This window comes from Aulonocara stuartgranti, assembly GCF_965226115.1.
Source record: "Aulonocara stuartgranti genome assembly, chromosome: 2".
NCBI lineage: Eukaryota > Metazoa > Chordata > Actinopteri > Cichliformes > Cichlidae > Aulonocara > Aulonocara stuartgranti.
This window is the reverse complement of record NC_138940.1, coordinates 36,516,656-36,532,707: the sequence shown is the minus strand read 5'-3', so window position 1 is coordinate 36,532,707 and position 16,052 is coordinate 36,516,656. Positions and strand designations below refer to the sequence as shown.

The 16,052-nt window shown below is 40.4% G+C and overlaps 1 protein-coding gene across 2 annotated transcripts in view; it reads right to left on the bottom strand.

The window, feature by feature from the left end:
- Positions 1 to 16,052, bottom strand: part of zdhhc9 (zDHHC palmitoyltransferase 9) — a 32,001-nt gene that overhangs the window by 15,245 nt on the left and 704 nt on the right. The window contains exons 1-2 of one of the 2 annotated variants that reach the window (XM_082557312.1): positions 12,235 to 13,085; positions 3,350 to 3,510 (exon numbers count right to left, since the gene is read on the bottom strand). In XM_082557312.1, coding sequence (XP_082413438.1) covers positions 3,350 to 3,510; positions 12,235 to 12,398 — 325 coding nt within the window. In that variant the 5' untranslated portion in view covers positions 12,399 to 13,085. Of the gene's footprint in view, positions 1 to 3,349; positions 3,511 to 12,234; positions 13,086 to 16,052 lie in introns of those variants that run through there. The other variant, XM_082557313.1, reaches the window with a different exon arrangement.

The following is a 16,052-nucleotide window of genomic DNA, read 5'->3' as shown; positions in this document are numbered from 1 at the left end:
TATAAAGACTGAAACACAGGGTAGCAACTATCAACAACTCGAACGCCACATTCCTGCACCTCGAAAGCTCACTAATTAACATTTTATAACTTGTCTATTCAATCTGAAATGTAAAAATCACAATTGTTCACTGAGAGAGAGAAAAAAAAGCTAATAAAAACTGAATATGAACCACCCAGTAAATTAGTTTGGTGTTTGTCACTCAAGACAAATTAAAGCGACGAAACATCACCAGAGGATCGATGTGGTATTGTTGCGTAAAGAAATGACTCAAATGAGTAATAGATCACTAAAATAGGCAGCGAATTTTCCATCCTTTGACTAATTGTTTCAGAGCTAACAGCACAAACATGCATGCGTTTCAGGTTCTCCATCAGCATCATCGAACGAGCACGATGAGTCACGGTCATGATGACAGCAGCACTTGATGCCAGCTAACCCAATCCCAGAGAGCCGAGTGCCCTAGCCTTTTTTTATAAGCCTAATCTGTCCTCAAAAGAGACCGGTCCACGCCCATGCTTCGTACACAGAGCGAGGGAACACGCATGCTGGCTGAAGGATGCTGTGAATCTTTAACAGAGACAAAGAACATTGAGCAGCCACACGGGGAGGGAGGGAGGCAAAGAGAGAGCACTGGATACTAAACAAATATAGCAGCATGAAAATACAAAAAAAAAAAAAATCATAAAGAACAAAGGGCAATTTCTCTTTTCTAAGAGTGTTGTATGTTTTGGATACTGTGAAAAACTGTATTTTAAACTAAGCTCTACATTTGTGGATGAGCACACCCAACTTTTAGCAATCTAAAGTATAACAAGAATAAATAAACCAGCAGATTGAGGCTGTCTGCTCACTGTTTAGCAAACATATATAGTGAAATATTTTATCCCTCCTAAATACTTTAACTACTTCCACCTAGTTTGCAATCCACACCTCTGGGTGTCCTTTGACACACAGACACGCGCCGCTGTGTGCAACACCCTGGATGACAACGATGTAAAAGCACCTGAGCTGCAATAACCACTAGACACGTCGCTGACTAAACATTTAAATGTATCTAGATAAGAGACTTGTGACTATGGCATTATCAGCACTGATACTGAATAGCACTGCTTACAAGGGCAGGCGCTGGACTGCCACACCTGGCAAGGTGAGGTCACATGCTACTTTTTACTATTTATTACTTTGAGGTTTTTTTAAATAATAAAAACTTTACAATCACGTAGCCACTGTATTTTTGAAATTTGTGTCAAAAGCCAAAGGTTTGAAAAGATACCAGAATACACCTGTTCAATTGCTCACTAATACAAATATCTAGTCAATCACACAGCAGGAACTCCAGTGCAGAGGGGTAGACCTGGTTACAAGGTCTAGCACCAGAATGGGTAAGTAAGATTTTTTTAAGTGACTTTGAAAGTGGCGTGGTCGTTGATACCAGAGTGGGCGCTCTGAGTATTTCAGAAACTGCTGATGTTCCTGTACGAACATCTGTACAACAAAGAAAGACCCCCTGAAAAAGAGCAGTTTTTCGGGCATAAATACCACATTTATGTCAGAGGACAATGGCCAGACTCCTTCAAGGTGATAGTAAGGCAACAGTAACTCAAATAACCATAAACATGCAGAAGACCATCTGTCAACACATTGATCCTTAAAGGCCCCAATCTGGTGCTAGCAACGTATAACTAACAAAGTGACTAATGAGTGTATTTCATGCAAATAAAGCCTCTTCAAACATTCCCAAAAATATAATTAAATCTGCAACTACACCTACAACTGGCACTAGCAACAAAAAACCTTGTTCGTTTCTTAATTAGCAACAATACTGTTCACATGGAGTCGTGCTTGTGTTTACCTGCCAAATGTAGGTCAGGTTCTTGCTCCTCTTTAGGCTCAGCCTTTAGTTTTCAGCTGTGCCTGAGGCTCTTTAGCTGCTAAATGCTACACAGCTAGTCACTGGTCGTGTCTCTCCATTGTTTGCTAGTGACAGGTAGTGCTCAAGATAACTTACTTGTAATAGTACAAATAAACCCAATTGCATAGCATGTGGTTTTGTCAGGCTGTTAAGGATTTGTCAAAGCTGCAATTTAAACTGGTATTTAAAAGACATAAACGCTGCTCTATCTTCTTGATCTAGAGTGTTGACATTCTTCTGTAGATGTAAACACTGTTTCCTTTAACAGTTTCCTGTGTTTGTGTTTATCCCTGAGCTCTTCTCAATTGTTAGAAGTGGGCAAAGCCATGTTGCAAACAATTTAGTCCAGACTGAGAAACATGTGGATAAGATAATGGTAATAATGGTGATATCGCTTTTAATCAAATGTGATCAAACAAAACTTTGACCGGGCTATTGCAACACCTTGATTTTTTATTTCTTCTTCAGCCATTCACTTGTAGATTTGCCGCTCTGCTTGGGATCTTTGTCCTGATGAAGGCCCCACTTTCAGCCCAGCTTTAGCTGTCAGGCATCACATTTGACTCCAGAATAACAATGATAATAATAAATGTATACTTTATTAATCCTGTAGGAAATTGTTTAGTCTTCTGCATTAACCCATTCACTCATCGAAGGAGTACCAATCCAGCTTGCCTCAGGATAGCCGTTCAGTGGATTTCAACCCCCGACCTTCCAATCATGGGGTGAACACTCTACCTAATGAGCTATCCCTGTCCCCAATAATGGCAGCGGTGGGATTCGAACCCACGCCTCCAGAGAGACTAGCCTTAGACCGCTCAGCCACGCTACCCACAAGTGCCCAGCCCACAAATGGTATGAAGTGCTGGGTTTGGTCTTTGGCACTCTTTGCACTTTATGGCCAAACATCTCTATGTCGGTCACCTTAAAGGACGTAGTTCTAGAGGTCTTGAGGTTTATGCTGATGCAAGCTAAAGCTGTGCTGCTGTGGTTTTAGTCAGAAGAAGCTAACTCTTGGCATCACTTCCAAACAAGCCATACTTCTTCAGTCTTTGTCTGATTGGGCTGTTATGAACTTTAATATCTAACTAAGGTGACTAAGGCCTGAGATGTAGCTCTTGGACTTTGTTTTGGGGTTTTTTGTAGTTTCTCTTAGCATTGCACAGTCTGACCTTGGAGCGAATTTGCTGCAAAGTCCACTACTGGGAGCATCGGCATTGTGTTAAAACACACACCTGAATTTTCCAGACCAGCAGACTTACAAATCTTGTGCTTTTACAGAGATACCCACACTTGCTGTTGATCATTTAATCACCTGCAGTAAGGGTGTACTTAATTTTTCATAGGACAGCATAGAGTCCTGTGAAAACCTTTTTCACATGAAGTTATAAGGGAAGCAGTGGAGAGTGTCTGTCCGCAAATCCTGTAACTTACCAATTTCCATCTCAATGAATGTAGCCTCTTCCGGAAGGGCCCTCGGTAGCACCCCGGGGTCACTGAAGCTGGTCCTCAACAGCATGGCCATAACGAAAAGGAACAGCAGGACAGCAAAAACTGGGATGGCGGGACAAAGATGAACAGCCAGGTACGGACATCTGCACAAGAAAAAGAAAAGTGTTTTTAAAATGATGTGCACACAACAGCTGCTTTCTTTTCTACATATTCGCATCTGCAAACTTGACATCATACAGGATTGAGGAAAAACATGTTTTTCTCACATTAATTAATTAAAGAAATCCTGTTCTACATTTCTCCATCATAGTAATACATGATAACTACGGATAATCTTAAGAGAAGCGGCAGAGCACTCTCAGGAAAGCCATGAGCACAGAGGACACAACAAAACAACACCACACATATTTTTAACTGGTGTTCAGAGCATAAGGTCACGAACCACAAGACCGAAGTCGTGGCCTTGAATAAATAACACGATGCTGCACTCCCTACACCTTCTGTACTAGTGGAGAAGCGTGGATCCATTTGCCAGGCCATTGAGCTTAGAGCCAGCTGGGCTCCTCCAAAAGGGCCGGCTGCACAATCTGATAACAGATGTGAGCTGCAATGCAAAGTGCTGCAACAGAAGAGCGCAGCAGCAGCAAAAAGGCTTCCACACGCAGTTATTAATAGTTTAACTCTATGGCCTCATCGCTCTCCCTTGAGGCTGAAATCATATATTCATAATGTGACTCTAATGTTGCACTACAGGATTTTAAGGGACTGAGGAACACTAACTGTAGTTCAGCATGCCACGCATAAAACTGCCCACACACAAGATCACCAGACTACACTTTATTTACACAGTATTCTCTTTTGTTCCATTAAACAGCACCTGCATACAGTGCATCTGGAAAGTACCTCCACATTTTGTCATGTTACAGCCTCGCCTCAAAACTCTACATGCGATTCCCCATAAAGATAAAGTGAACAAACAGTTTGCTTGAAATTAACGCAGATTTATTAAAAATAAAAAACAAAACATGTACATAAGTGTTCACAGCCTTTGCTGCTAATTTGGCAAAAATTATCACTTAGAGAGAACATCAGAAGCACCAAGTGCTTTATGTTACAATAACATAAGAAACATATTTATCTCAAAAGTTAGGAAATTACTATTTTACAGCAGCCAAACCATAAAAAAACATCTTAAAACAATACAGCATAATAAAAATATAAAACAAGCGCCAAACATTACACTAAATTAAACAGAAAATGTAAAAAAGCCCACGATAAAGGAAAAAAATGGGGCTTAAAAATAAAATAAATGAAGGTGTTATTTTATTATCTTATTTTTCTTGCTAAACCAATAAAAAACCAATAAATAAATAAACCAATAAAAAAAGTGCGAGGAGGACTTTTCTGTTGGTTGCGACAGAACAGCAAGCTACTGTCTTGTGGTTTACTGCCAAGTCCTTTTCATCTAATATAGAATCCAGTGAATGGTTATACAAAGCGGCTGAATCTAGCAACAAATTTGCTAAGGTAGCAACAAAGAAATGAGGTGCAGGATGATTGCAGTGACAACAGCGAGGAGGACAAACTAAAAACAAATATCAGAATCTACAAACTGAAACTCAAATACAACACAAGAATATCCAAACAGTTAACATTTGGTTATAGCCAACACTCTATTGTAACAAAAACAAGTAGCCTATAACACATGAAAAATATGGAGGGTAAAACTCTTATTTTTCATACTGTGGACGGTTGTTGACTTAGTTCAAATTTTGCTGATCGGAGTTGCTCTTCTATACGATCCAATGCGCTCTAAGCCAATAACAGAAATCTGTACATAGGGGCACCATTGCACATCTGTGATCTCATAATTAAACCTGAAGTGGCTGCAGTTATATAACAAAAAGGGGAAAAGAGAGAGAAATCAGCAGCCATTAAAAAATAAATTGCTTTTGCCTGTTTTATTTAATTTGTTTAACACAGATAACCTCACACAGGTGGCCCGGATGTCAGCTACTCATCTACTACAGTGTCACCCACAGTTTTGCTTCATCATCATGGTCGGTTTTCTGTTCTCACTATGCAGACATACAGTTAAAAGTGAACAAAGCGGACTTGTTTAATGTCACCACGTACATGAACCCTGTCAGCATACCTGAGCTCTGACAAGACAACAAAGCAAACACACACACACACCTGCTTGACTTGTCTGAGCAGTTTTCCGGCAGCGCATTTCAAACATTAATGGAGAGAAGGAGCGGAGATCAAATCAATAGAAATTTCCACTGGCAGGCCTGCGAGGTGTGTTTCCCACAGCCGTTTGTGCAGAGGCCGCACAGAGCGGGATTCAGGCTGAGGGATTGCAGTCTGTCGATGAAGTGCAATTCCCGTAACCGTAAACTGGAACATATTCAAGGAAGGCTTCTCTATCATTGCTTCCCATCAAGCCCCCCTATCTTTCCTGGATGTGACAATTTCCTGTGCTGTGCAGGGTGGAGCTGTCACGGCACCACTCTGGTGACTCCGTGTTCACCAATCACCACAGAAGCAGCAGGAAAAACTGGATCGTCTACGAGGGGATATCTGTCAACTGACACGCACATATTGCTAACAAACCCTCTTCCTTAACCAACTTACTTCATATTTATGAAATATCCGTTTACTATTCTAACAGCATGTCTTTGTGAAGGTGTGAAAACAACCTGTGTGGAAATTATTTCATGAACTTGAGAGGTGCTAGAAGGCAGATTTCCTTACCTTTGTACAGAGACAGGTATGCCACAATATCTAAATTTTATGCAAAGCTAAGCTTACCTACTGCTTTATATTTAGCAAAATAAACAGTAGTATAATTCATCTCATGTAATGCTCATCGAGAATACATTACAATACCTTCTATTACACTGAAATGCTACAAATACATGAACTACCTTTAGAGAGAATACATTTGTAATAGAGTGCCTTTTTTTTTTGTTTTGTTTTTTAACCAACCAGGAAGTTAGAAAACACCTCGCCCTTGATACACAGTAGAATTTGTCTGTAGGCTTTTGGATTATTACAGAAAATAAGAAAAGAATAATGAAAAAAGGTCCTCAGCCAAGCTGGTCACCCCACTGTCTCGACTGAGAACCAAGGGTGATCACTCTTTTTCTGTTAGGAAACCCATTTTTCGTGATAATCATCCCGAGGAGATCAGATCACCAAGCTCACTTTTGTCTTTTAAATCCTTCTTAAAGACATATTTTTTCAAAGTAGGCTTTTTCTGTGCCTCCATTTGAAGTTTATTTCGATGTTGTCCACCTCAATTGTTTAATCGCCTTCTCCTAGTTATAATTTCAATCTACGTTCTACTAGCTTTTAATTACCTGTTGTTTTATTTTTAATTTTCTTTATTCCTCACTTTTTACCTCCTTGTGCTGCTAGTATTCCTAAGCCAAATGTTGAGTGACCTTTGCCTTCTCTTAGATGTTTTATTTGCTGTTTCTTATCTTATCTTGTTAAGCACTTTGTAACTTTGTTTTTGAAAGGTACTACATAAAGAAAATGCATTGCCATTACAATCCAAACAGACCGTGTTCTCATAGTTCTTAGCAAAATTGTCTTCTAATTAATGAGTTGCACACTTATCTGTGTGTGCTGCATAACAAAAGGCAAAATGTAACCAGATTACATTTGTTAACCTCACCCCTTATATGCGTATTAAACCATTCCTGCATTCTTCCAATTTATTAAAAATAATAATAACAACAACAACAACAAAGGAATTTAAATTGTGCCACTGCCAATTATATGAAGGTATGAGATGCTAAAACCTCTTGTTTCTACAGTGTTTATTTTTTTTGCACAAGTTGCAGTAGTTCATATTGGTTACTGATTGACCCAGAGGAGGCCTACATCACATTCAAAGGCTGTAATCTTATTAACCATGGCACAAAACTATTATCACAATTGAGTTTACCCCTTGACTTAATAGGCAAATAAAGCCTTGCTGTATGTTCTTTGGATTATTTATTGGCCCCTAATTAAATCTTAAACAAATATCACAGAGTGGGCATTAGACCCCGAGTTTTACCGAAGTTACACCGAATAAACTTTGTTTAATAAAAGGGAACTCGTTTAGGGAAAAACCTGGTGGTCATAAAAGACAATAAAGGCATTAAAATAAAACAATTAAATCTCATTACACAGGAGACAGATAAACTACCTACTGCTGCTCCTACTGTCATGTCTGTGCCTGGTGTGGGTGGGCATTAGATGCTTTAAGGCGAGTCTTCTGCAGACGTTTAGTTCCTTCTTAACTCAGAATGACACAAGCTCAGAGATGAAAAGCTCCTAAAGTAGTGATATCACCAAATTAGAATCACTTCAGCGTCTCAGCCACACCGCCCCTGAACCCGGGATTACGACGCCACACATAGTGACTCATGACATTTTACCTTTGTCGAACATTTCAAACCCTTCCGTTATTAATACTTAACAGCTGTAAGCTGTTGCAGGCCTGCTTGACTCATACTCCAAATGAATTATGCACTTGCTGTGCAGGCAGCTCAACAGTGGGCCTCAGTAACAGCCTTCTGTCATACAAACATCTGCAGACTGTGCCTGGCTGTTTCTAGGGCACTGCTGAGGGAAAAAAACAAAAGCTCTCAACCTCTGCTTGCCCTCTCTCCTTTTTAAGATACAAGCAGGAAACAAGTCGATATCAGAAAAGCTTTCGTGGATCCTCGTGCTTTTCCCACAGCAATAAAACTGCTCATGCTATTCTCATAAATATTCAAAGAAACGAAAGCCTGACGAAATCCAAAAGCTCACTTAACATTTACTTCTTATCTAAGAATATTTCAAGAGTCATCCAAACGATGCAGATATCAGCACCTCATACATTAGTATGCGGTATCAAGCCGTGACTGAATTTCCTGCTTCAGGTAGACAAAGATGATACATGTCCTTGCTCTGATGTCATGGGAGCTTGCACCCCCTGAACCTGAAGCTCCAGACTACACTCACTATACTCTGATGCCAGGCTTAAATCAGTCGTCCTTGTTATGCAACATTTAAATACCAAACGAGAGAGATGAAACATTAGAGCCTGGGTCACGGAACGTTTAGTGGGATTAAAGTTAGGATCACAGATGTTGGGTCATATAATATTTAGCAAGTGAACTTGAGACTGATGAGAAATGTGTTTATTTAGCAGTATCTCTGTCACATTTTTGATAGCAGTGCATCTACTTCAACCCCACCCCAAGATTTATGCAAATATAATGTGGACTTTCCTTCCTTGCATGAAGCAGGCTCGCAGGCTGTGAGCTATAGATTTATAAAATCCACCCTCCACAGAGGAGCGGCTCTCTCCTTCTGATAGAGAAGCTTCCAGAGAACAAAGCCTTTAGATCATGGTTGCTGTAAATGGAGCGCGTACTCTGAGTAGGGTATAAATCATGTTATTGCTCATTTGGCCTTGGCCGGATGCCGCTTTCCGATTGGTTAACAGGGAGACAGGGTGGAGTTAGATGCTGAGAGAGGCTTGGGGGGGTTGACTACAAGAGCTCTTCTGACTGCAGCCACTCGCTCTGCAGGCTCATCCCTGTATACCTACTTCTCCTGCATCGCTCCCATTACTGCACACATACAGCACCGATACCCAGAAAAGAAGATCGTCATGCACATATGGTTTTCTGGCCTAGTGGCTAAGTGTCCTGTGGTGGACAGACAGATGACACACTGTCCTTATGTTCCAGTTTCTTGTTCCTTCCTCCAAAATCCATAGGTGGCAATCCGCATGCACATATGCACACACGTTGACAAAAAGCAGCAAATAGAAACCAAACCTGCAAACATCTATCTGCAAGTAAGCCTTCTGCAGATATGTACATGCTAAAGCCCTCTGTACACACACACACACTGAATGCAATACCCAGTTTAATAGATATGCAAAAAGGATCAGCACAAATCCAATAAGGTAAGGATGTAAAGACTTAAAATTCTGCCCAGCAAGGGAAAAGAAAACTAAAAAGGCTGGGCCCATTTCTTCAGTGACTAATTTGTTTACTTGTCCCTAATGCATCTTTCCATTTGTGTACTCAGCCACTGGTTTCCGCAATTTAGCACAAATTAAAACACGGAGGGGTCTCCCTGCACATGATGCCGGTGGCTGATGATAAAAGTGAGATGTCTGCTCCCCTGGTCTTGGACATTAGCCAGCTCACGCCATGACATTGCCCTCCCTTGTTCTGCCATCAACGTCACGGTGCAGCACACTGCCCAACCTTAAGCTCACATGTGAGGAAGGAATTCTCAAAGATAAAGAAACAGCAAGACGTTGCCCTGACAGGCAGCTTAGCTGATTATACTGATGCAGCGTCACACAATCGACTGCAATACAGTCTTTAATGTGTTGCAAGCCTTTATACAAAAATTACATTTTTGATCACTGGTTTGTTTTTAGTGTTTTTAGTGTTTTAGAGCAGTGAAATTCAACAAATATTAGTTTTGCAGATTAACTGATAATTTATTGGCTTCTGTTTTATACCTTTTTTTCCCCATTTTTAGCACAAAATGAGCCAGATAATCCTAACGTCAGCATACTGATTTATACTCACAATGACAAACCTAACAGATATTTATCCACTAGCGTGCCTTAGTTTAGCAGCTTAACACGATGACATTTCAAAAGAGAGCAGCAGCTGTTACAAATGTGATCAGTTTTGCAATGATTTAGTCAGAAATCAAATCACAGTGGTGGCTAGAACATCATCACGACATCATCCAGTGGGGGAAACTTAAGAGGCGTTTTCTGAGGGAGTGCTCAACGGTTCATGCCATTTGGTCTCCAACTATGAATGCAGATTATCTTAAAGCGGCTAGAAGAAAGTTGAGTCATCTTCAAAACATATCTTGAGACCTTGAAAGTGCAATTGAATGCACCTTTCTTTTGCTGTCCACGTGGTCTCTCTGCATGTCTTACACATGACTCCTCAATACCTGCCACACCAGGAAACCTCCATCACCAAAACTCTTGTCTTTGCCAACAGATTCTAGATATTCATATGCAAATATCTGTTTATAGAGATTCAAGATTTGGAGTTGGAGGATTACAATTGGTTTCTTTTGGGGAGCCTGAATGTCTGTGCTAAGTTTCATGATTATGCAATAGTTGTTATTTATTTATGGGTGACAAGCGATGGGAAGGTTTTTCAGTCGGGTTTTAAGATAAAATAAGTACTCTGAACAAGCAGTCTCAGACTCTGGAAAATGCAGAAAATGAACATAATCAACAGCAGATGCATTAATTATGAAAACAGCTGTTACTTACAGCGCTCGCACTAGCTGACAAATAATTCTACAATAGCAAAGAGCTTAGACTTGGTGTTTTAATGCTTCTATCACTAGTTAAATTGGCATTTTGTGAATGCATTATACCTCAGAGCCTTTCTGCTGATGGCTTTCACCCTGTCATAGCTTCAATGTATCAAGTTGCCATGTAACTGAATTTAGCAATTACCCCCATGTTGCTCGGGCCCAACTTCAGTAGCTGTCCCACCCAGAAAGATAATTATATTGTGCTGTAATATGAACATAGCAAGTTAATGACCCTCTAGCTATCAGTTATCATAACGCCTCCTCCCAGCTCTGGATGCTCAGCGTGAGCAGTATCATCCTTTTCCCTCTGTGCTCTGAGCCGGACAACAGCTCCTTCTGTGCAGACTCAGAGGAAAGCAAGAGGCCATTAACGTGCAGGCAGACAGAGACGGGAAGGGCCTGGCACTATGCAAGAGCAGCTACTTCTCCTCGCCACTATGCTCCAAATCCATTTGGCCTGGTAGCCGCATACACACCCACAGTCAACGGAGGTTACTGTGTTACACAGCAGGATTTTGTGCCAAATCATTGTGTTCTGTGTGTCATTTAAAAACTACCAAGAAAGAAAAGAGGAAATAACAAGGACGTGGACAGAAAGTGTAAGCAGCACTGCTTTATGAGCCACGTCCATGTTCTTCATTTTATTAAAAGGCACTCCTCAGTACAGCATGAACTGATGAGATCTGGCTTCACCAGCAGCATCCGAGCAGGTCGACAGTGCTTGCCTGGATGATGAGTCCAATGGGTTGTGCAAGTAGTGGATTGGGACAGAACTGCTGAGACCAAAAAAAAAGGGCCGCAAAACCAAAGCTGAATGACTTGTGTCATTAAATATTGAACAACTCAGTATGTGGTCAGTCATAACCATCTTCTCTGTCAGGAAGAGAATTTAGATCAACAAGACACGAATACGAGGTTATCAAAGTGAAATTGTTGCCTGTTACAAAAGAAAACCATAAAAGGAGGTTACATTTACTGCCCACCACCGAGCCCAGGATCACATTACCATTAAGTAGGTTTAGAAAGGTAACAAAAATCCAATACTCCCTTAAAGAAATCATTTTCAGATCAACTACACATGACTGAGATGAGGATAACAGTAAAAGCTTGATTTGGTGATTTAACCTAATCAAAGGTGAGGACTTTACGTTACTCTTTGTGATGCATTAGGATATTCAGCTAGTTCTGAGTTCTGAGAAGGTGGATACTGCTTTCCAGATCAATCAATCAAAATAAATTGTTAATGCATTTCATGATCAAATAACCTATATTCTCAGAGCGGACATCTCTAACACGTAAATTAAGCAGTGATGGATGTTTTTGATTGAAGCTAAAATATTTATTATGTGAGTTTATACTGATTTTATGCACCTCTAAAGTTGACAAATGTTGGATAAGGCTATAAGACGTGATATTTTGGCAACCGAAAAAGGCATAAGAAGCCTAAAGGGAGTTGGAAACACTTTTTGGAGCAGCTGATAACTTTGCCACGGGGTATGACTTACTCGAAAGCGAAGAAGAGGGCGCAGGTCCCGGTGATGAGGAAGAGGGTCAGGTAGAAGACGCCCTTCTGCCGGGCCATCATCACCCGTCCGTCGCAGCAGAAAGTGTTTTTCCCCGGGAGCTTCTCCCATTTTCGCACCTTTCGTGTTATCATCACCGCCGACATGGTGTCCTCTTCTCAGATCAGCAGTGTGCGCTTCTTTGGGTCAATACAAGTATTTATACTGCAAAGGGATTCAGACAATACGCCGATGGCTCGGGAGGGGATCTGCGCACATGTAGCCCCTTCCCAAAATACTATTTAGTCAAAAACAGTCCAGTTAATGAGTGATATTAAAGACTTGTGCGCTAAGTGGCGGCTGGGAAGCATTTTCTGACCATTCAAAGTGTCGCAGTCACATCATCGGCGTTTTCTAATCCATATTATTTCCCGTCTTTACTGCAGCATGTCATTCCCACAGTGAGCCTCCCTCTCCGCTCAAACAACCTCAATCCCTTCACGGTCCGGGCACCTCTGGAAATCAGGAGAAATTCATCCAAATGCGTGCAGCAGATGATTCCCACCAGAAACCTGAAAATCCAGCTTTTCAATCGGAAGAGCGGACCTTGACCGACTGACATTCATGTCATCTCGATAAATCATAAATGGTTTTACGGGCGAGCAGCTGCTGGGTCTTCACAAACAGGCTGTTAGACTGTGACCGCACTGCTGGTTCAACAGCCTTCATTTAAAGAAAAATAAAAATAAGAAAGAATCGCCAGTGTGTCCAGGAATATGTAAAGCTCTTGGATATGCCTTTCCCCCCCTACAGCCTGCCAGCTCTCGGTTTCAGTCAATGGTAGCAGGAAACACGCCTAGATTGAAATATCTAATCTTAAAGGGGCAGGACAGGTGAAAGAAAAAGGGAACAAAGGACACAGGAACAGGTCCTGTCTTGATCACATTAATATGCTAAATTGCTCGCCTATCGTATTGCCCAAGGGAGCAGAGCGTGAAGTGTTTTATTGGAGTTAATTGGTAATGGAAACCAGAGGGATTAATCCCCCACGAGAGCAGAGATAAGCAATGCAGAGGTCTTTTTTTGATCTTATTTCTTCTGCATCATACATGACAGTTTGACAGGCTAAAACAAACCGATACATTTTGAAGATTTGACCACATGAATTGTTGCACTGTGTACGTAAGCTATATTAGTAATACGCTTGCATTTCTAACACCATGTGTGCACAATGGTGTGAAAAACTCTTTGTCCCCGCCCTCATTTATTATTTTTGGCATATTTTTCACACTTACATGTTTCAAGCTAATTGCAAAGTATATAAGCATGCATATATATATATATATATATATATATATAAACCCTCCACATGGAGGGTTTATATATATATATATATATAAACCCTCCATGTGGAGGGTTTATATATATATATATATATATATATATATATATATATATATATATATATAAACCCTCCACATGGAGGGTTTTCCAACATGAAGTGTTTAAGGTCACGCCAAAGCATCTAAGGTCAGACCTTGACTTGGCCACTCCATAACCTTCAGTTTTACTTATTTGTTTATTTATTTTAGTCATTCAGAGGTGGACTAGCTGTGTTTCAGATCATTTTTCTGATGCATAACCCAAGTACGCTAAGCTTCAGGGCACAAACTGACAGCTTGACATTCTCCTTCATGATTTTCTGGTAGAGAGCAGAATTCACGGTTCCATCAAGTAAAACAAGTCGAACAGGTCCTGAAGCAGAAAAGCAGCCTCAGACGATGGTCTGGCACTACCTCCACCGTGTCTGACTTTTGTTATGATGCTCTCTTTATGAAATTCTGTGCTACCTTTATGTCAGATGTAACAGGATGTAAACCTTCAAGAAAGTTAAACTTTTGTCTTAATAGACCACCGTTTATTTTCCCAACAGTCTTGGGGATCATCAAGATGTTTTTGGCATATGTGAGGTGAGCCTATATGTTCTTTTTGGTAAGTAGTGGTTTTTTTCCTTGGAGCTCTCCCATGGATGCAATTTTTCGCTCCGTCTCTTTCTGATTATGAAATCATTAACAGTTACAAGGTGTATCCATTTGTGGATTAAAGCTCTCGCTGTTTGCTGGAGTCCGAAGCCTTATAAGAGGCTTTGTAACCCTTTCCAGACTGATTAATGTCAATGACCTCTCTTCCTTGATTTAAGATTCAAGATTCAAGTAGTTTATTGTCATGTACACTGCAAAACACAAAAGGTTACGCAGAGTAATGAAATTCTTACTTTGCAGGTTCCCTTCACACAACTAAAAACACTAAAAAGAAAGTAGTAATAAGTAAAACAGTGTAGATCTTGTAGCTTATGTGTGGGTGTAATCAGAATTTAAAGTGCAAGTAGTTGCAACACTGTCACAGTGATAATATATACAGAGTATGCAATACTACAGCATATATGTAGAGATACGCACAAAAATTGCAAATCTACAGGTTAATATAAATGTGCAAAATTGCAAATTTACAGTTATGGATAATTATAGTTTGATAGAGTTTTTAAGTTTTGAATAGATGTTGTCGATTGTGCTCATAGACAGTCAGGAGAAGGACAGCATTTTCATTAGATGTGTATTTCTTCATAAGAATTATTAGTGTTTTATTTATATAACAAATGAATATTTATATAACAAATATATAACAATTTTTTAAATTATAGTATATATATCATATGTTACAATGCTACAATATTGCCTCAGTTCACTCATGCTGCTTTGATAACATCTCCAACACCTCATCAAACACAGAGATGATGGGTGATGTGTCAGATGTAGCATTGACCCACCCGCCCTCTCAAGTTCAAATGCACCCCCAGCTGCAGACAGCTTAAAGTCTGAATTTAAATTCAGATGACACGTTTCGTTAGATCTGTCAAACAGGGCCGATCTTTTTTAAGGGGAACGCTCAGTGGTGGCATGACTGATCTAACGTCATACACACTAATAGACAGATAACGTAATCTCGGAAGAAAAGGAAAATTGTCTGAGATAGGCATGCCAATACTGCCTCCATCTTTTGGGCACTAACAAACACATACTCCAAAAGGCTATTACAACTCATATCAAACTGCAGTTGTTTTTGGGACTGCAGCCCTGCTAATAGAAGAAATTTGGAATTCCTGGCCATTGGACATCTCACAGGTGCATACTATCATTTTCCTAAATTTGCAGTCAAATTTGTCCTTAAATTTGTTTAGCAAAAACTTAACTGCATTTAGGCGTGTAGACATGGTCCAGAAGACCTGCTGAAGTTCAAACCAAACATAAGAATGAGGAAGAAAGGTGGTTTAAGTGACTTTGAAGGTGGCATGGTTGTTGGTGCCAGATGGGTGATTTGAGTATTTCAGAAATTGAATTTTGCTGCAGAGCCATCTCTAGGGTTTACAGAGAATGGTCCGAAAAAGAAAAAAATATCCTGTCAGTGGCAGTTCACTGGTTTATGCCAGAGGTCAGAGGACAATGGCCAGACTGCTTCAAGCTAACAGAAAGGCAACATTAACTCAAATAACCATTCAAATAAACACTTGTTACCACGAAGCTTTGCATAAGAGGATCTCCAAACACAAGATGTTGAACAGCGAAGCAGATGGTTACAGCAGCAGAAGACCAAACTGGGTACCACTCCGATCAGAATAGAAAAGCAGGTGACATTTTGCAGGGACTTGCTAAAACTGGACAACAGAGCGGTTCCTGGTCCTTCAAATGACAGGATGAGGATTTGGCTTGAACAGCATGGAAGCATAGATCCATCCTGCCTTGTATCAATCATTCAGTCTGGTA